The 21,826-nt window shown below is 37.8% G+C and overlaps 1 protein-coding gene across 2 annotated transcripts in view; it reads left to right on the plus strand.

Moving 5' to 3' along the window:
• Nucleotides 1-21,826, plus strand: part of SYT1 (synaptotagmin 1) — a 631,014-nt gene that overhangs the window by 324,924 nt on the left and 284,264 nt on the right. Inside the window, exon 1 of one of the 2 annotated variants that reach the window (XM_069584105.1) lies at nucleotides 9,326-9,554. The exons of the other annotated variant lie outside the window; for it this stretch is intronic. Coding sequence (XP_069440206.1) covers nucleotides 9,503-9,554 — 52 coding nt within the window. The 5' untranslated portion in view covers nucleotides 9,326-9,502. Of the gene's footprint in view, nucleotides 1-9,325; nucleotides 9,555-21,826 lie in introns of those variants that run through there. 2 annotated transcript variants of the gene reach the window in all.

Consider the following 21,826-nt stretch of genomic DNA (forward strand, 5'->3'; position numbering starts at 1 on the left):
TGATGCACTGTAGCTCCCAAAGATGTGAGGTGCTAGGTCTGTATTTGCAACAAGTTAAATTAATTTCTACAGCTTTGAAACAGTAATGATCATAGATTTGTTTAATCACCACTAAAATATCTGTAATTTGGTTCTAAGACATTAGTATTGAAATTATCCATTGCTTTCTATATTAAATACTTGCAATTATTCATTTCATAAGGTTTTTTAACCTATTTCTTAAGTATAGGTTTTAAAAATTAGCTTCTCAATGATCATTTAAATTAGTCCTTACAAATAATTTTAGATTATTATATACGGAAGAATGCTGCATTCTTATGTTAAAAAGGAGAATTATTGATAAGTAAGTATAAGAACATGACTACATTTCAGTGAATAGCAGCTTTAATCTTCCAAGAATACTATTTAAATCAGATTTGCAATGCCTGAAGGAAAAGCTTGGTTTATTTTCTTATTTTGTTTAATTTGACTACATTTTATTTTCATTAACATTTTCTATTTGACCTTTTGAGTTATAGACCCCTTCTAACCCAAAAAGATGTTACTATGAAAGAAGAATGTGTCTGTTTGCTTTATATCTTTGAAAGTGAATACTGTTTTATTGCTCTTTGAAAGTATTACTTAAAAGATAATGGTGTGAAATTTCTAAATGAAATGACAAAAACAGATTTGTTTTTTCTGTCAGTGATTTTTAACTCAACTTTGGGTAGTTTCTTACTAAGACTTGTTAGCTGTGTATAATTTCTATAAGCAAAATGACCTGTTTTTATATTATTTTAAGGCTTTCATGATATTTTTTTCTAAATTATATCTATTAAATTTAAGTAGTATAAAATAGTTTTTTAAATAGACTTTCTCTTGCATCATTGCAATATACAACACCTTTTTTTTTAATATGAAAGAGATGAAAAGTCTTGCGTTGGTCCTTGAAGAACCCGTAATATAATGGAAAAGATGGACAAAGGGAAAATTGAAAAATTGTATGATGACTGCTCTATGGGTCCACTTAAACATTACTGCCTCAGGGACCAATAACCTAGGTTTATCCCCTTATAATATACTGCCTTAGCACACTAAACTGCCCCTATTAAAAAGTATCCCACATTCTGTTTGCCAATTACTTTTTCAAATCTATCTTCCTGATAGACCATAAACTCTATAGAGACCTATATATTTTTCTTGTTCACCTTAGCATCATCAGTGCCCAGCGCCATTTCTGACATGTAACAGCTGCTCTATGCATTCATGTTGAATAAATGAATAAGAGTTAATGATGAATGAGAGGTATAAATAGGATCTTCTATTATTTAACCTAGACCAAACCAATTTTAAGTGAGAACTCAACTAAGCTATAAAGGAAAGTCCAGATAAATATGGACAGGAAAGGCATAGCACACACAAAGGGACAGAGGTGACAAGGAGCACAGAGCTGTTATCTGGAATAGCTAGAATACACATAGAAGTGTGAAATTACAGTGATGCAGAATATGTTTTTTTGTTTTTTTGTTTTTTTCATCTTAACCTTTTTCTGCACATCAGGCAAGTAACCTGCTCCTTGCTCCTTGCCTAGACTGTTTCTTTTCAGGGAAGAAAAACAGTCAGAAGTTGATGGCACTTGTTGCATTTGGTAAGACCATAAATGCATTAAAGAAATGTGTTTAGTTCCAAGGAAAGGAGCATAAGGGGAGCATGCTTTGGAAGACAAGGAGAGAGGAAGAAGAGAGACTCCTTGAGACAGATAATGAGAGCTAGTTGTCAGTATCTTGCAGCTGCTAAGTCGCTTCAGTCGTGTCCGACTCTGTGCGACCCCATAGATGGCAGCCCACTAGGCTCCTCTGTCTCTGGGATTCTCCAGGCAAGAATACTGGAGTGGGTTGCCATTTCCTTCTCCAATGCAGGAAAGTGAAAAGCGAAAGTGAAGTCGCTCAGTCGTGCCAACTCTCAGCAACCCCATGGACTACAGCCCACCAGGCTCCTCCTTCCATGGGATTTTCCAGGCAAGAGTACTGGAGTGGGGTGCCATTGCCTTCTCCATGTCAGTATCTTAGGATGACAGTAATGACTGTGCCACAGACCCAGAAGCTGTCAGCTTCACCAAAGATTCCTGTGCCTCAAGCATGGAATGGACAGCAAAGAGCTATTAGGGTGAGAAAGCCACTGAGAGACCATGCTGGCTGAGACGCTGGACATCACAGGGATGACCAGGAGAAGAAGATGAATCATGGCCAGAGGAACGTCCGTAATTTGGGCATTCTGCAATTCCCGGGAACTTTGGGATAACCTTGAGGTGATAAAGTCCATGTTTACTAAATGACTTTCCCGCTTGCCAGGAAGGACGGAAGCTTAGACAGGTTTAAAGTGCATTTAAGAAAATTCAGGAATGCATTATCTCTTGTTATTTGAATTTGTAAATTTAGATTCATATGTGCTACTTAATTAACCAAGAGAGGTTGAAAGGCATCATTTAGCAAACTAATATGTTTCAACCAATTCAGAAGAAAGTAAGCCACTGATGGTTTTCTGTTAGGGAAATTACAAGTTTACATTAAATTTTATAAGTATCACCCTAATGGTAATAGAAGTTTGGGTTGGCTAGCAATCAACTAGTGGGAAGTTGCCTAAGTTTGAGCAATGAAGCAGTCTAGAGATGATGAGTTGAACCTAAGATTTTAAGAATAGAAAGGGGACTAGTGACAGGAGTGGAGAAGGCGACAGCACCCCACTCCAGTACTCTTGCCTCGAAATTCCCAGGGACGGGGGAGACTGGTGGGCTGCAGTCCATGGGGTCGCACAGAGTCGGACACGACTGAAGCGACTTCACTTTCACTTTTCACTTTCCTGCATTGGAGAAGGAAATGGCAACCCAGTCCAGTGTTCTTGCCTGGAGAATCCCAGGGACGGGGGAGCCTGGTGGGCTGCCGTCTATGGGGTCGCACAGAGTCGGACATGACTGAAGCGACTTAGCAGCAGCAGCAGTGACAGGAGAGATACTTAGAATATAGAATTATCATGATCAGGGGTGTATGGAATCTCAGGTAACTCCCAGATTTCTGGTTGGTCTGGAGAGTTGAGGCTAGGAGGACAAAATTCTATGGTATCATTGGTACAAAAAGATGAGTGTTGCGCTGCCAAGAGAAGGAAGAAAATGATCTGAAACTCAGGAGAGAGGAATTTCAGGCTCATCAGTAAAGTTGAAGGCCGCGGCATGTGTATGAGACGCAGCTCGAGAGATGCAGTGAGTCACAGGGCTGAGAAAGGAACTCTGCTTATTCAGAAAGAGAAGCTTGGTAGATGGTTGAGAAGCAGTGAGCGGAATGCTAGAAGAACAGGAGGGAATGCGATCACATATTCTTGGGAATTTTTTACTCCCATGATTGCTTTGTTCTTAAAAAATATAGGAATAACTTCAGGAATCATTTCATGAACAGCTTACTTAACTTCTGGAGGATATAGCATCACCTGCCTTTTGAATACACAAGCTGTATTTTCTCAGGCACAGTTTTGCGTGAAATTGTTGAATGACAGCTTCCTTATGGAATTTCTGGCATGAAATGGATGTCCCAAATTGAGTTACAGGTTGTTTCCTGGTTTTAATTCTTTCAATGATTATAAAGTGTCTTATCCCATCCACAACCTTTCCTATAAGTACTCTTTGGTGTTTCCTGTCTTCTAAACATTCTAAGTGGTGGGGGGTGGGGGGGGGTGATGGGCGGAGAGAGAATATTCCCAACTTTAGGCAATTAAAAATCACATTTTATAGATATGAAGTTTAAAAGAGTATCAGTGTGTTTTCCAGTTTGCACTTCACTTTGATCCAAGATAAAGCCCAGGATTTTAGGAAACTAAGCAAATTCCAATGATCAAAGCAGGGGAGTGTGTGAAAATTTTCCATGTAGGTGATAGAAGAATTCCAGTGGATCAATATCATGATATTGTTAATTACAAAAGGAAAATCTATTAACTTTAGTAAATGAAGATACACCCAGCTTCATCCAGCCTTAAGACTCTCCTTAGTAATTATATATAAGAAAAATCAAGACTTGAAAGGATTTATTTGGACAGTGAACCACAAACACCTATGTCCCAGGTCTTGATCAATGGCCCAACACAAAACATGAATTCTAATAATACATCAAACTTAAAAGGAAGCTTCACTAGGAGATGTTGGGGAGGTATGGCTAGATTTCAGGGCAGGGTCTGGGGATTTGCCAGATTATTTAATTTCCTAGGATTTTGTCATCTAGAAAATGGAAGCTTTAAACTAGGTAGTCTTTATGACCCCTACCATCAGAAAGATGCCAATAAGCCCAGATTTTCCTGAGCTCAAATTTTTGACAATAAATTTATGCCCCTGGATTTCATCAAAATTATGGATGGGAAAACATCCATTGAAAGTACAGGAAAATTTTATTTTATTATCTAAAAGAAAAATTGAGCTACACTTTTTAATAGACTACCCTAATGCATCGCTGTTACAGAATGGCTATGATTAAAAACTCAATTTATGAACCATAGGGACACATTAATTATGACTGGAACAATAAACACAGGCACAGAAGAGATAATATGTTTTCTGCACAAATTATCCTGCCATAGGAGGAGGCTGGTTCAAACTCGGTAGCACGGTCAATCCTTCCTTTTCTGAAATGGTATGACTTTCAGATGGTTTCCCTTTGTTGAGTGGACTTCACAGATGATGTTTGTTTTCTGGCTTGAAAAAACATCATTTAGTTGTTACCACAGTTTCTTAGGAAATTTTCAATTTCATAGGTTTTTCTTTAAAGTGAGTTATCACAATGGTGCTATTTCTCTCTCAATGTCTGCCCATGTATTCAACTAGATATTCAAGGTTCAGAAATGAAGCCAAGTTGAATATTTATCAACTGAACATAAATCATATACCACCTGCTGCTGCTACTAAGTTGCTTCAGTCGTGTCCGACTCTGTGCAACCCCATAGACGGCAGCCCACCAGGCTCCCCCGCCCCTGGGATTCTCCAGGCAAGAACACTGGAGTGGGTTGCCATTTCCTTCTCCAATGAGTGAAAGTGAAAAGTGAGACTGAAGTCTCTAGTCTCTAGTTTACACTAAAGGAAATTTATGTTCAAAAAGTTAAAGAACTTATAAAGCCAAGCCAATTTTAAGCGGCAAATCTGAGAACTGAACCTCTGACTTTATAAACTTGAAGTCCAGTATATCTTCACTATATCATATGGTCTTCAACCACTCTCTCCTAGTCATTAGTATGACTAGGATTTATGGGCTTGTATTGATACTAACCTGATTCATTATTAAATTTCCATGGTATAACTCAGAGTTAAAATGCTTCAAAGGATACCAGGAAGCCACTAAAAAGTTATGACTTTAGAAATTACTCCCCTGAAAACTATTATTTTAGATTATCAGTGTTACCTTGAAAGAGTATTTAACACTTCTTAAGGGGTTGCCACATTTCTCTGAGAACTTCACAGGTAGGATTTATCTAATTCTCAGAACTCTGTGTCATACATACATTTTTCCCTCCCTTTTTAACAAATAAGGAATCTGAAGGACAAAAGAGTAAAATACAAGCTAAGAGGTCTGCCTCCATGCTCCACATCATTCTCAGGAGGGGATAAGGGGAAAAAGGATCATAAAACTCTATCCAGTTAAGGACTTTTGTCTAATACACTTGGGTGGAACAAAGGAAAAATTCAGTAGAGTGAAGCGCTGAGGGAATCTTACTTTTGGAGCATCTGATAGCCAAGCGTGACCACACAGTGACAATAGGAAGACACTGTGGAATGTCTAGAACAGGGGACTCTGAAGGCAAATTGCTTCATGGCTTCATTTGGGAATTTGTGGAGACACGTTCACAAGGGAAAGCATATGGATCTGAGTCAACATGACAACCAAAGTGTGCGGAGAATTGCTGTTTCCGTGTGACTGAAGTTACCCTGTAAGCAGGGAGGCACTCATTGCTGAATCCATGTACCAATAAACTTACAAAAGAGCCAAGAAATTCTCTCTCTTCCCACATAAAACAGCCGTATGGCCACGGCACCACCATTCCACTCCTCTGAGCTCTTATGCTCACGATCTGATGAGCCAGAAAAGGTAAAAATAAATATTTGATTGAATTTATGAGCCACATTTAGAAACTGAAAGGATACCAACATCAAGTTCATGGAAAAATGAGACTGCTCTTCTTAAAATATGCAATGTCTTGCTAAAGGACGTAGTAAAAAAAAAAAAAATGCTCATTGCCACGATGGGCCAAACAAATTAAAGAGAGATGAACATAAAGACTGTAACTTTTCAAAGGAAGAATTATCAAAAAGATAATGCAATATTAGAATGGGCTCTGTTTTTTAGCCAAGAAGGGTTGTTTAGCCTCTGTTTCAGAATATCAGAAATGATGTTGTTCATCCTTATTGATTAAAAATTCAGATGTCTAAAGGTAAAGATTCTTTAGAATTCAAGTATTTAATTTTTAAAAATCCATATTTAGCTATAAACCCTGTCTGAGCCAAAGTGCAAACATGCTTCAATTTCCTTGTTGACACTGTATTCTTTTAAAGTAGAATAAAACTTTCTTTCCATCTAGCCAACAAATTAACTGTACATATTTTGTTTAAAATCTGTGAATTTAGTAGTGTCTTAGATTCCCTTAGATTCACTGGGTGATGCCTCTAAAGGATACAAATCATGTTTAAAATGCAATTTATAGATCAGGAAAGAGTCTATCAGAGTTGTGATTCCATTAATGCACTCTGTGGAAAAATTAGAAATATTTAATTCAGCTTTAAAAAATAGGCATGAAAATTGAAGAAAGTTTTCTCTGGTAAGTTTTTAGTGGTAATTCCATTTCAGCAGGAAAAACAAGATGGAATTCTTCTACTGCTTTCAGGCCCCTTTCAAGTACTCCCTATTTACAGAGTAGAACTTAGTGAGTATTTTTAACATTCGGTGGAAAGTTGGTAACAATTATGTAACTTGAGTATATGATCTGCTTGCTAAATCATCTATTGTTATATGGATGGGGAAGATTACCCAGTCCTATGTTCAGTATCTAACCAGTATTTCCAGAGGAACCACAAATTAAAATCCACGTGCATCTAACCTTTGGTCATTATATACCGACATCAAGTACTGTTTCATACATGTGTCACATATACGACCTCATACTAAGAACAACCTCAAGCAAGATGGGTACTATTATTACTTTTTTCTACAAATGGCAAAGCCAAGACTCAGCAGACTTTTACAAAATGAATTAGCAGAATTGCAGAATTTTGAGGCTAATTCAGGTAGGTCTATATAACTGTAAAGCCCAGGATCCGTGCAGAAGGCCACATCAGTTTGGTTCAGTTCAGGTCAGTCGCTCAGTCGTGTCCAACTCTTTGCGACCTCATGCAGCATGCCAGGCCTCCCTGTCCCACACCAACTCCCATAGCTTGCTCAAACTCATGTCCATTGAGTGGGTGAGGCCATCCTTTTTCGTCCCCTTCTCTTCCTGCCCCCAATCCCTCCCAGCATCAGGGTCTTTTCCAGTGAGTCAGTTCTTCACATCAGGTGGCCTAAATATTGGAGTTTCAGCTTCAGCATCAGTCCTCCCAATGAATATTCAGGACTGATTTCCTTTAGGATGGACCGGTTGGATCTCCTTGCAGTCCAAGGGACTCTCAAGAGTCTTCTCCATAACCACAGTTCAAAAGCATCAGTTCTTCAGAGCTCAGCTTTCATTATGGCCGCATGGCCTCATATTTGTCAGGGAAGGTCAGTAGGTACTCATTTGATATGCAGTTTGCTTTTGTAGGGTCATTATTTGTGTATTCATTTCTTTGAGGTAGTTTGCCGTCAGAGGCCATGCTCACCCCAAACTACATGAAAAATACAGGCTGTTTTTTGTTGTTGTTGTTCATTTATTTAATAAAAATAGTAAAATTTAACACATTTTAAAGTTCTGATAGGATGTAAGCAGTGACATCACTCAGAAAAGGGTCCTCCTTGGCAAACATTAGAGCCAACTGCATGAACAAGCATTTCCAGGTAGCCTTTCCCCTCACCAAGCCAGGCACACAAAGTGTCCAAAGCATCCCCTCCAATACTGGCTCAGACAGGAGAGAGACAGACTGATGGAGAGGAAGCACAGGACATGGTATCAGAGGAAGGTGCTGAGAAGAGAAAGATGAAGAGTTCAAGTAGGACCACTAGCCTGATCACAGATCATTCCATCTCCTGCCACCTCCGCACCCCACTGTGCTCAGGACCCCATCCTTTCCACTGTCAGGCAGGCTTGTTCCACAAGACAAAGTGACCTGCTTGCTCAAGGGAATCTTTCAGCGGTGATCTTTAAAAGCACTGTGTTCTATAGGCATGACTATCATTCACCCTTGCACTGATTTGGCTAGTTGGAGTCCTGACACCAGCTATTCTCCTTGGCCAATTAAAAACTGCAGAAGTCAGACCGGCAGAAAGTGAGAGAGCCGAAATAGCCACCTCAAGCACAGCCTCGGTCCCACCACTGTTTTAAGATTTCCTGTTTAAAGGGGATGACAAGGTATCCCTTACTTAAATGAAACTCTAAGCATATTTAATTCCCTCTGTACATGAAACACAGCAGAAAAATAACTTACCCAATTGGCCATCATGATCAACTTGTGTTTCGACGTGTATCTGATGGCACTACTCATTCAGTACGTACTTATAGAGTGTGGACATTTAGCAGGAACTAGATTGGGGGTTGAAGATGCCAAGAAAAAAGGGGACATTGTTCCTGTCAGAGCAAGACTTACTCTTGAACTGGAGTGGGGTGCAAACAATTATAGAACATTATACTAAAATCTGTACCTTGATTATGGCCCTGAAACTCTCCTAAGTGATTTAAATGTATAACTCATATAATTCTCCAAACCTTTTGGTGTGTTTGTCGCTCTGTCGTATCCAGCTCTTTGTGATCCCATGGGCTGTAGCCTGCCAGGCTCCTCTCTCTGTGGAATTCTCCAGACTTGGATACTGGAGTGGGTAGCCTTTCCCTTTCCCAGGAAATCTTTCCAACCCAGGGACTGAACATGGGTCTCCTGCATTGCAGGCAGATTTTTTACCATCTGAGCCACCAGTTGCTATTAACTTTCCCATTTTACTGATAGAGGAAATGAGATCCAGACAGGTTAATTTATCTCAAGAGCTGAAGCTAGGACTCAAGCTTAGGCAGCCTGGCTCCAGAGTCCACAATATCAGTCACCCTGCTTTGGAACACTAAAAATAGTGACTCTCTCCAGGGCATCCAGGAAACACTTCTGAGAGATGATGTTAGAACTAAACTCCAAAAGATAGATTGAATTAGTCAAAGAACAGTCTTTCAAGGCAAAACATATCCCACATACTGAGGCATGACAGTTTGTTTAGGGAACACTGACAAAGTCTATAAAAATGATATTTAAAATGTGTTCAAGAAATGAGGCAGGGAAATTCCATTAGGACGAGATGCTGAAGAGCCTTTTATATTATGCTGAAGAAGTATGAATATTCATCCTACAAACAACAGAGAGACAGCAGAGATTCCCAAAGCAGGTGAGTAGAAGTAAATGTTAAGCTGAAGTACAGGCTCATGGATTCAGATCAAATAAGAGAAAAAATTCCAATGTGGAAATTAGGTAAACTTAGGGATTATGCAAAGAGTTGACTCATTGGAAAAGACTCTGATGCTGGGAGAGATTGGGGGCAGGAGGAGAAGGGGACGACAGAGGATGAGATGGCTGGATGGCATCACTGACTCGATGGATGTGAGTCTGAGTGAACTCCGGGAGATGGTGATGGACAGGGAGGCCTGGTGTGCTGCGATTCATGGGGTCACAAAGAGTCGGACACGACTGAGCAACTGAACTGAACTGAGGGATTATGCAGAGATGTCACAGTCAGCATTTTGATTTTAAGACTTGTTTTGATTACAAACAACGACAACAAATCAGTTAAAGAGATGAAACAGAGAGAGGCTGGGAAGGTATTCAGAAAACCATTAGCATGTTTCATCAAGGCACCCTTGATTTTAAAGTGCATGATTTTAAGAAATATAAGAAATAAAAATGCTTCCAATTAAACACTATGTATCATAAAAAGCATTCCAATTTCACTAATGTTAAAATGTAAGAACGAGTGCATCTTAGAATCTATGAAAGATGGTAGTAGGTTTAATTACTTATACCAGTCACTGAGTTCATTAGAACCTAAATTCACCAAACAAATGCTTATTGAATATTGTTGTATAGAAATACAATGGATATGCTGAGAGTAAATGGCAATAGTGATTAAGGGAAAGATGATATGGGATATAAGATCTTTTAGAAATAGACTTTTGAAGTTTTGTTGTCCTACTGAATGCAGAAAAAGAAGGAAAGAAGCTTTAAAGATAGCTGTTAAAGGTCTAAGAAGGCTGACCAAAAGCCTTCTTATGAAAATGTTGGGCCATGGCATTATGAGTTTGATATTGGACATGCTGAGGTTGAAATAAAGATAGGTCTTGCATGTGGGAATGTCAGCTGGTATTTAGAATCAGTGCCTGGTTCCTGTTTAAAAAAAAGAAGACAGGGTTGGACAAATTAATCTAAGAAGCATCCAAATCATGTGGTCAGTGACAATGTGGAAGTGGATGGAGCCACCTAAAAATTTTGCCAAGAGGTAATATTGGCTTGAACTAGGGGAAATCATTGTGAATAAATGAGTGGAGATAGATTCAAGAAATACTATGAAGATAAAGTTTCTCAGTCTTGATGCTGAAAATGTTTAAGGAGTGGGAAAAAGGTGGTTCTATTGAATGATATGGCAAGTTAAGAAGTATAACAGTTTGGTTGATAATGAGGAAAAAGTTCAATTCTAGATACCCTGTGTTGAAAGTGCTGTCAGAATACACAAGTGAAAATGACCTAAGAGTAGTTTATAACCTGTATTTCTGCAGATGGGTCAGATCTAGAGAGATAAATTTGAGAGTCGTCTGTTCATAGTGAAAGTTGTTGCTGTGGTATAGAAGATTGTTGAGATAAAAATAGAAAGGGATGGTAGAAACAATTTAATCAAAGAACCATAAAGTAAGTTATACTTAAGTGAAAAAAGTAATTCTATCTGATACTAAATAATATTATTTAACAATAAATGACTTATTTAATGATAAAATGACTATAATTTATTGAATGCTTATATGTGTGACCATTTTACCTCTGATATTTATAATACTTCTAAATAGCTGTATAGGAGATACTCAAACCTCCATCTCATAAATGAAGAAAATCTGAGGTTCAGAAACTTTCCTAGGGTTACAAATCTAGGAAGCGGCTGGTGGCTCAGATGATAAAGAATCCACCGGCCAACGCAGGAGACATGGGTTCAATCTCTGGTTTCAGGAAGAGCTCCTGGAGAAGGAAATAGCCACCCACATCAGTATTCTGGCCTGGAGAATTCCATGAACAGAGGAACCTGGTGGGCTACAGTCCACGGATTCGCAAAAAGCTAGACATGACTGAGTGACTATGTACTTAAATACTCAAATCTCCTTCTCATAAATGAATAAAATCTGAGGTTTAGTAAGTTTCCAAGGGTTACGCCTCTAGGAAGTGGCTTAATGGGGATTTGAACCTAAGACTCTTGCTTGCAAGCCCTCCTGCTTCCTAATGCACTCCAGCCTGCACAAAGCCCAGCTTCCTGTCACTGTCCAATATTGCCCCTCTTCTTTACAGAGCCCGTGTAACAAACCTAAATGCTTAGAGAGGACACAAGTAAGTACAGTGTTTGAGACTTGAGCTGATCTATCCCTAATGCTATCTCGAATCATCTGCTCCTGACTGTCACCCTTCTTTCAACTATGAAGAGACATTCTTCACTTCTACAAAAAGCTTTTCTTAGAGAAATATGACCCTTACTCTATTTTCATTTTTCCCACTTTTGATTGAAACATAGACACAAATATTTCTCTTCCCTAAGAAAATAGCAATGTAATAACAGCAAAAGGTGCTTGAATTCCACACCTAGGACACAAAGAATGATAAAGACTATAGCAAAGTGGAGCGTAGAACCCCCATCTAAGAAGGTGGCAACCCCTCAAAGTCTTGTATTGCCAAATCCTCAGGTTTGTTTTTCAGGGAAGGTGCAAACTTGAAATGCTGGGTGAAACTGTCCATTTTTAATAAGATACATTATTTTAAACACCAGTAAAGCTAAAGGAAAACTGCCTATGAGTAGAATTAAATACTAAATCGTGCCTGTTTATGAGAATAATTATGTAATCAAGTCAGATATATTTTGTAGAGTGGATAATTAAGAATCGTTGGTATTTTACTGTCAGTGATGAATCCCTACTATGGCAAGACACTGCAGTGGAGAACCATTTAACTTGGAAGCATTCACAGAGAATTTACAGTGTGCTGTACTTTTTTCTTTTTTGGCTTTTGAGTGTTCCCCTAACTATTGGTTTACCTAAACTAGGCTGTCCTTTCAGCCCTCATGTTTCCATTCGTCTTATAAAAACATCGCAAGAAGTTATGTCAGATGCATCACTAAATTAAAGTGTATGTATGAATAGATATTCACAAAGTGCTCCCTCACCTCTGCCGGGAGAAGCACAGGAAAGAACCAGATCTGTTTACCCTTGGCGCATGCTCAGCCGGCTCCCCCGGTGGCGCTAGAGGTAAAGAACCCGCCTGCCAGTGCAGGAGACGTAAGACGCGTGAGTCCCGTCCCTGGGTGGGGAAGATCTCTTGCAGGAGGGCATGGTAACACACCAGTATTCTTGCCCGGGGAATCCCATGAACAGAGGAGCCTGGTGGGCTACAGTCCATCGGGTCACCAAGAGTCGGACGCAACTGAAGCGATTTAGCTCTTATGCACGCACAGAGAAACACAATGTAAAGAGAATTCTTTAGGAATGACTGTTTTCGGTGGTTGCTGTCGCCGGTGCGCCCCTTGTTTTATCTTTGGGAATTTAGTGTAAACCATTTTCTAGTGTGTGAAACTATTAGTTTCTCATGAGTGGGGGCATGTAGTAATAAACATTGTGTTGCAAACTGGATGAATTAGATTGAAATTTAATTTCTAAGCAGATCAAAAAATATTCAGTTTTTGTATTTAACAAATGAGAAATGGCACAGAAGGAAATGGTGATCTAGACAGAACTCTGCTGCTAAGTCACTTCAGTCGTGTCCGACTCTGTGCGACGCCATGGCCGGCAGCCCACCAGGCTCCCACCCTGGGGTTCTCCAGGCAAAAATATGGTGTGGGCTGCCATTTCCTTCTCCAGTGCGTGAAAGTGAAAAGTGAAAGTGAAGTCACTCAGTCGTGTCTAACTCTTGGCGACCCCATGGACTGTACCCTACCAGGCTCCTCCAATCATGGGTTGCCTTCTCCAGACAGAACTCTCTGGTAGATACCTAAGTTTATGTTGATGAGATTTACCTTACCCCTTTAAAGACTAAGCGAAGTGAAAGTTGCTCAGTCCTGTCCAACTCTTGACCCCATGGACTATACAGTCCATGAAATTTTCCAGGTCAGAATACTGGAGGGGGTAGCTGTTCCCTTCTCCAGGGGATCCTCCCAACCCAGGTATTGAACCCAGGTCTCCCGCATTGTGGGTGGATTCTTTACCAGCTGAGCCACCTGAGAGCCCTTTAATGGCTGACTTTGATATAAAATAAAAAGCATGCATTTTAGAAGAGTGACCTGTTGACTGTCATTAGCCTTTGGTAAAGCAGTTGGGCACAAAGTTTGATAAGAGGCAGGGACTGAGGAACCTTCCATCTGAATCCTTGTGGAAGTGGCAGAACAATAATAACGGGCTTTTTGCCACCTTCAAAAAGTTTGTTCATCGATATCCAATTTGTATTGAGAAATGTTATTTTTCTTATATATCATCTAAGCTCATTCAAAGGAAGTGAGCGGGCATGAAATTTTTGCTGTTTATCTTTAGAAACAATTTTAAACTTTTTATGACATTTATGGTTAAAAGTTGTAATTGAACAGATAGCATCTCTGTTGATTAATAGCTTATGCGGTCTTTAAACAGCCTCATTTATTACATATTTGTATCGAGAGAATTTTTCACAAATTAAAGATTTCTGTAGGTTGGGCGCCAACCCAAATCAGATTTAGAATAGTGTTGGAAAGGTTTTGTTCACTAAACTTATTCCAAATTTTCTAAGGTTCTACATTCTTGAAGGAGGATATAGTTGCTGATTTTATCAGATGGTTGTGCTATAAAAATGCTTCTATTAAAATGTGCTTCACTGAAAATTTATCCCTTGAACAGACGCCTAAGAAATTTATCTTGATTGCAGTGGAAGATGGCAATTTGGAACAATTATTTATTCTTATAATAACTCAAGAGCTTTTATCATCAAGCACTTGCTATTTGAAGACCTGATTCCCATTCCTAAATAAGTGAATATTAATCTGCTTATTTTTAATCCTTGCAGCACAAAATCTTTTACAAGCCTATTCTATGAACTAATGAGTTTATACAAAAAGGAAACTGAATTGTCCACCTTCTCCATTGTTTTTAGAGATATTTATTATGCAAATGCAATAGGATGAGCACCAAAGCACATTTTGTTTTAAATGATTATAGGAAAGTTTCCTTAGCTGCTTCAGGCTAAAATCTAATTATTTACTAAAAGTTCACCCACTGAATTCATTAGTTTTCCTTACCTTTTCTCATTTTGACTACCTGACTTCTTACACAAAATCATTTTACCTTTTACATTTTACAAGAAGTCATTATCCTATCTTTTCAAATGGAAATGGTAAACCTAAGACAATGATCAAATTTGGATATTGTGCCAGATTCATCAACTTGGGGGTTCCAACTTGATTATACAAAACATGGATCTGTACTTACAGAGAAAAAGTTATGTTTTTATATTTTCTGAAACTTAAGAGGTGTGAGACCTGTCTTTGCAAAACATCATTTTGATACAGATAATGTCTTTGCAAAACATCATTTTGATACAGATAATCCTTTAGAAGGCAGCTCAGGATTTTGAAATGTATACCAGTTGTCAGAATCTACAAAAAGTTCTGATGGTAATTAGTTTCTTTAATGCAATTCTGGTCAATACTATCTTATTAATTGCAATAGAATGCATTAATAATGAACATTAAAGTTTAATGCAATATATAGAGTAGAATTCAAAACTGATTTTAATAGTGGTCACTTCATATTCTATGAAGGGAAGACACAGCATTATATTGATGTATAAACCATGGAGGCTATCTGGGAGACAGAGATGCTATTCTAAACAAAAGTATTTTAGGAAGAAAAACTAGCCATCTAGGCCTAGCGTCTATGACCTAGCATCGCCATCTAAGTCATCTTTTTAGACCAAAATTTCATTAAATTTTATTTTTGTGATAAAACGATTCAGTAACATCACAAATAGTCCTAAATCCTGGGTGATCGCATATTCTTCTTCTAGTTTTAGAAATCCAGTTGAAGCAAAACAGGTATAAAAATACCTAACCTCCCTAGATCTTGGGAGGATCAATGAGACAGTGTGCATGAAAGCACTACCGACGCTATACAAATGCTAGTTGGATCCAGGGGAATAGAGACAGCTTTGGCACAGTACAAGGACACTCTTACTCAGTGCTGGAAACACCTTAGTTTTACTAGTTCTGTTTCCTTCAGCAACTCATTTAAAATTGAGTCTAACTTTTCTATACATAAAACAAGTAATTTCTACCACATTGCTGTTTTGTAAACACCCTCCAACAAAATAAGATCCACAGTAAAAGTGCTTTGTGAACAAAGCACTGGTATATTGTTAGAGTGGTTATTTATTAAGTATAGTAAAGGCAAAATAATAACAAAGTAAATTGTTTAATGAGAATATCTATTTAGAAAGGTTAGGCAATTGAAGTGAGTTCTTTCTTGGGTACTTATCAAATGACTATCACAGTGTCTCTATGCAAGGGCAGAGAAATGGTGGACCAGTCCTGGCCTTGAACATCTTACTATTTCAAGGCATACTTTGAGTCTCTACAAGATACAAAGGAAATTGTTAAAAATGTATTCACATCATAAGCCACTTGAATGATTAAGTCTGTCATGTAGCATCAGTTATTCTTGTTTATTGAGAATTAGTTGTGTTCAAAACATTGTCCTATGCCCTGATTTGTAGGAGTGTATGAGTGTGTGGGGTGGGGAGGGGAGAATGAAGTTGAAATGTATACTACAAAGGTGAAAATTTCTCCCTTCATACAACAAACTTATTCATTTGTGAAACATCAAAATTTTATACCATGAAGAAGCATAGTATGAGTATAAAAAGGCTTGTACCAGAATGTATTATCAGGACATATTGCACCTACTATGTTGAAATGGGTCTTTATTTCCACAAAATATAAATATTAAAGACGAGATTGCCAAATACTGAATATTTAGCTATAAATTTCCCAAATTCCAATATATACTATAATTAAAGCAAAGAATTAAGACATTATGTTAAGGTCTAACACATGTCTGTACACTTAACTTCTTAGTCATCTAGTGATCTGTTTAAACAGGGAACTTAGAAGAATCAGTAAGATCTGGTGGAAAGCCTTATTCAAGTGACTGTTGTCAAACTGTCTCACTGAGCTTCAGTTCCCTCATCTGTAAATGAGGAAAGTTCTATCTTACTGGATTGTTGTAGGATTCAGCATTATAATGAACAAAAGTGACCCACACTGGCCAGACAGTGCTTGGAGTTCAACTAGTAAGCAACAATGTTCAGCAAGTTGGAATTTCCTTTTTTCTTTTAACCTCTTAATCCCATACCCCCATAATGCCCCCTTTCTTTGACCTCTCCTCACTGACAACCACTCTTCTCTTCTCCCTACTTGCATGTTTTCATTCATTTATTCATTTGCTGTATTTTTTAGATTCCACATATCATGATATTGTATAGTATTTATCTTTCTCTGACATTTCAGTAAGCCATCAGTTCAGTTCAGTTGCTCAGTCATGTCCAACTCTTTGTGACCCCATGAATTGCAGCACGCCAGGCCTCCCTGTCCATCATCAACTCCCGGAGTTCACTCAGACTCACATCCATCAAGTCGATGATGCCATCCAGCCATCTCATCCCTTCTCCTCCTGCCCCCAATCCCTCCCAGCATCAGGATCTTTTCCAATGAGTCAACTCTTCGCATGAGGTGGCCAAAGTATTGGAGTTTCAGCATCAGTCCTTCCAGTGAACACTCAGGACTGATCTCCTTTAGGTTGGACTGGTTGGATCTCCTTGCAGTCCAAGGGACTCTCAAGAGTCTTCTCCAACATCACAGTTCAAAAGCATCAATTCTTCGGTGCTCAGCTTTCTTCACAGTCCAACTCTCATGTCCATACATGACCACAGGAAAAACCATAGCCTTGGCTAGACGGACTTTTGTTGGCAAAGTAATGTCTCTGCTTTTCAATATGCTATCTAGGTTGGTCATAACTTTCCTTCCAAGGAGTAAGCGTCTTTTAATTTCATGGCTGGAATCACCATCTGCAATGATTTTGGAGTCCAGAAAAATAAAGTCTGACACTGTTTCCACTGTTTCCCCATCTATTTCCCATGAAGTGATGGGACCAGATGCCATGATCTTCATTTTCTGAATGTTGAGCTTTAAGCCCACTTTTTCACTCTCCTCTTTCACTTTCATCAAGAGGCTTTTTAGTTCCTCTTCACTTTCTGCCATAAGGGTAGTGTCATCTGCATATCTGAGCTTATTGATATTTCTTTTGGCAGTCTTGATTCCAGCTTGTGCTTCTTCCAGCCCAGTGTTTCTCACGATGTACTCTGCATATACCATCCAAATCTATTTATATTACTGCAAATGGCAAAATTCCATTCTTTTTTGGCTGAATAGTTTTCCATTGTGTCTATATGTGTGTGCATGTATGTGTAACACACACACACACCACATCTTCTTTATCCATCCATCTATTGGTAGACACTTAAGTTGCTTCTATATCTTGGCTGTTGTAAATAATGCTGCTCTGAACGTTGGAGAGCATGTATCTTTTAAATGTTTTTTTTTTTTTTTTTCTTCACATATATACCCAGGAGTGAAACTGCTGGATCGGACTACTTTTAGTTTTTTGAAGAGGAATGTTCAACTTTAATAAACCCAACAAGTGATGTTTCAGTCTGGCAAAGATGAGATACCCTGTGCTAAATGTAATGATTCTTTCCCTTTCCCATAGAATACTGCTAGTTCTTACTGATGAAGCATTAGTATTTACGGAATAAAGACATCTCATTTTCACATTTTAAATGCTTTCAGTATAGTCACAAGGAAAACAAATACAGTATTCATTATGCTTAAAAAATAGCATATAGTTTTCTAAATTCTTTTCCACTGAAAGAAATGTTTCAGACTAGTGCTTTGTCCTCAGAATATGTGAGCTCAGGTATATTATCATGTTTTGAAGTTAACAAGGATGTGATTTTTGAGGTCACAACCAGCTATTATTTACGAAATGTGTATAAGATAAAGGAATATGAGAGGCTAATTATAAATAGATTTGCCTTAATTAGCAAGTACGATTTTCTACTTTAACTTGGCCTCAACAATAATAATCAGCAGTCAAGTTTCTAAATAGCTTTCACATATCCCTTTGGGCCATTAGTTCTTTCATCTTTAAAGTTTTCAATATTCTTTTCAAGACTTCTTGAATACTTGAGCAGCAATTTTCCCTGTTTGCAGCAATCACCAGTTGAATGCTTTTGTGAATGGGAAATTAAATGGATTTTCAACAATGTAGATACTTTTAAATGAGAGTCCCAATGAAATTATGGATGAATCAAGGGACAGCAGGAAGTCTGTGATTTTCTTCATTTGCAAATGTCTTTCTAAAAAATGTCAGCCTTAGCTCCTACAGATGTTAACCCATTAGTGCCAGTGCCTCAGTATTTCCTAAATTAATTCTTTTTAAAGTCATTATGTTAGTTTCAGATGTACAGCGTTGATATTTGTGATTTGAAATCTTTATAGATGTTCTCCATTTAAAGCTATTATAAACTATTGGCTATATTCCCTGTACTGTACAATATATCCTTTTAGCTTTTTTATCTTATATATAGTACTTTATATCTCTTATTCCTCTACCCCTATCTTGCCCCTCCCCTTCCCACCTCCCTGCTGGTAACCACGAGTTTGTTTTCTATATTTGTGAGTCTGTTTCTGTTTGGTTAAATCCATTTCTTTATTTTTTATATTCCACATATGAGCAATAATGTTGCTCCAAAATTTCACACAAGAACCCAATAAGTAAAATAGCCAGCTTTATACATACACCAGCAAATTATAAATGTCACTAAATATGGTTATTGGAGGACTCCTACAAATTATTTATGTCCTGACGTCTGGAAGTTTAAATAAAAATTGTATAAAAAAATGTTTTTAAAAACTAAAGAGAATTATAAGAACTTATCTCAGGGGTAAATAGAAATATATGCAATCTTTTTTACCTGCTTATTTTTATCACATGAGTCTATGGTCAATAATTTAGAGGTTTCTCAGATGCTGTGAGGTAAACAGAAGGCCTCTCTGGAAGAAGATAGCATCAGTGAAGGCTCAAAGGTGGGGGAAATTCATCTGCCAGGGCTGTAAGCAGATCTGACCTCTCGGCGGTGTGAGATGAAGCAGCTGCCTTTGAAAGCTGCTGTGGGCTTTGCCATCTATGTTTCTCAGAAGGAGTGTGGCAGAAGGATATCAATAATTCACAAAGATGATCCCTGCAGTTACTAAATAACCATAGAAGAGGAAGAGTCATTTGACCTTCCTATTAGTCACATTGCCATTTATGAAACTGGTCTTTCAAAGTAATTCCCACTCACTGATTTCATATATCCCTCCAGAATTTAACTATTTGTTCATTAGAGGGTTAATCTGCCAAAACCATTGCATGATTTTCCAGAAGGATAAGGTAGCAGAGTGAGGAGAAATGTGGGCTCTGGACCATGTGGATGTGGATTTTGGCTCTTCTCCTTGCCAGCTGTGTAATTTCAATAAACTATGTAGTCTCTCCTAACCTCGGTCTCCTCATCTATAAGATTGGGGTAACATAATGTCTCCCCTCTTTTTTAATGACAGAGCTGTCAAGAAAGTACTAACTCAATATTTAGTATTATAACATTCAATAAATGCTAGTTATTACCATCTGTAGGATAAAGAGATCACTTGTCTTTAAGGTATATTCATTACTACTCCATGTAAATCTGTATATCTTGATTTCTGTAATAGAGAATAGTGCTGTCAAAACTGCAAAATTCAAACTGAATTATATAAGTTCCTAAGTTTTTTCTAAATAGAGATATAGACATTTTAAAATTACAACAATGTTTTAATTCAGAGTGGTACAACCATTCAGTTTAAAATGGTTCTAAATGCTTTGAAGTAATAGCTAAAGTTTCATATCCTAAATTTTTTAAAATATAAAATGTACACACTAGATAATCTAACTTACTTTGGAACTTTACTTTTAAATGATTCATTTTTTAAGTGATAAGACATTTGTTGCAAAGAAATAAAATCATGAAAATTTATGAAGATGGTATCTGTGGTTAAGACAGTATGAGGTTAAGATAACTTTACTGTCTATTTAAAAGCAGGTCTTAGTAATTAGAAGAGATTAGTTAGACCTTTTTTCTCGGTTTTTTGCTGTTATTGTTTAATGCATTTTACTTGTTTTGCTTTCTCCTAGAATTTTTTTTTAAAGAATGGGGTTAGTTACATATTGACAACCTAATATGATATTTAGAATGCCCTGCATTAAATTTATCCGTGACAAAAATTATTAATATCATCTAGGATATATCACTTTTCTAAGTGAATTAGAGTTCTCCATTATTAAGAAACTTGGAATCTGGAGTGTCTATGATGTATCCTATATTTCTTTCAGTTATTTTTTTAGAGAAAAAGACATTTTTTCTTAAGCCTATGGCAGAAATATCTCTCCTTGGAAATACTATGATCATTTGACAATGACACAGAATTTCAAATTCTAGATGCCTACATGGGCATCACAGTTTAATTCAATGAATGCGTGTCAAGGTGTTACTACATATGTCACAGATCAATAAGAATTCTCGCCCTCAAAATACTTTTGCAACTAGAGATGCTCAAGGAATAAAATGATGTGGTATAAAAGGCATACCAACTCTTAAGATTCAAGGGGATTAATTCAAAGCATACCTAACTTCTCCCTCTAGAGTCCAGAACCACCTGAGAGGTAGACTGAGGAATCAAGCTACTGAAGTTCAAAACAGTAGCTTTGGGGAGCATATTAACTGCATTAGGGGGCTTAAATGTATGGCCTCACTGAAGTTCCTTGAATTGAGCTTGCAATTGCTTCTCTCACATTTATCAATAGGGCCAGGCATTCCTCTCTTGGGAAAGATAGAGGGAAGAAGCCCAAAAAACAGGAACATCACTCCCTTGGTCTTTCCTTTAAATGCTTCTATCGAAAGTTCCCCTTCACTTGGTGGGAATATGAGAAGTAAAAAATAAGTGTTTTTGTCGTAAAAGAGACAGCATATATAGGGGTTCAAAGAAGAGTCTCAGATGGTTGAAAGGAACAGAAAGCAATTTAAAGAGGTAGATAATATCGGGGATATGTTCTAAAAAAGGAATATAAATTAGATAGGCAAGATCAATGAACTGAGCTTCCATGAGGAGCCTGGTAGTAAGTCCAGAAGAAATAAGTAGAAGAATTTTCAGGCATCAAAGAGGACCCATCAAAGTTGACATTGAGGTGAATTTTTAATAAACTTAAAATGATTGAGACTTTATTAATATTTAGGAGGCAAAAAAAATAGCCAGTCACGCAGTGTTTA

This window comes from Ovis canadensis, chromosome 3 (genome assembly GCF_042477335.2).
Source record: "Ovis canadensis isolate MfBH-ARS-UI-01 breed Bighorn chromosome 3, ARS-UI_OviCan_v2, whole genome shotgun sequence".
NCBI classification, from domain to species: Eukaryota; Metazoa; Chordata; class Mammalia; order Artiodactyla; family Bovidae; genus Ovis; species Ovis canadensis.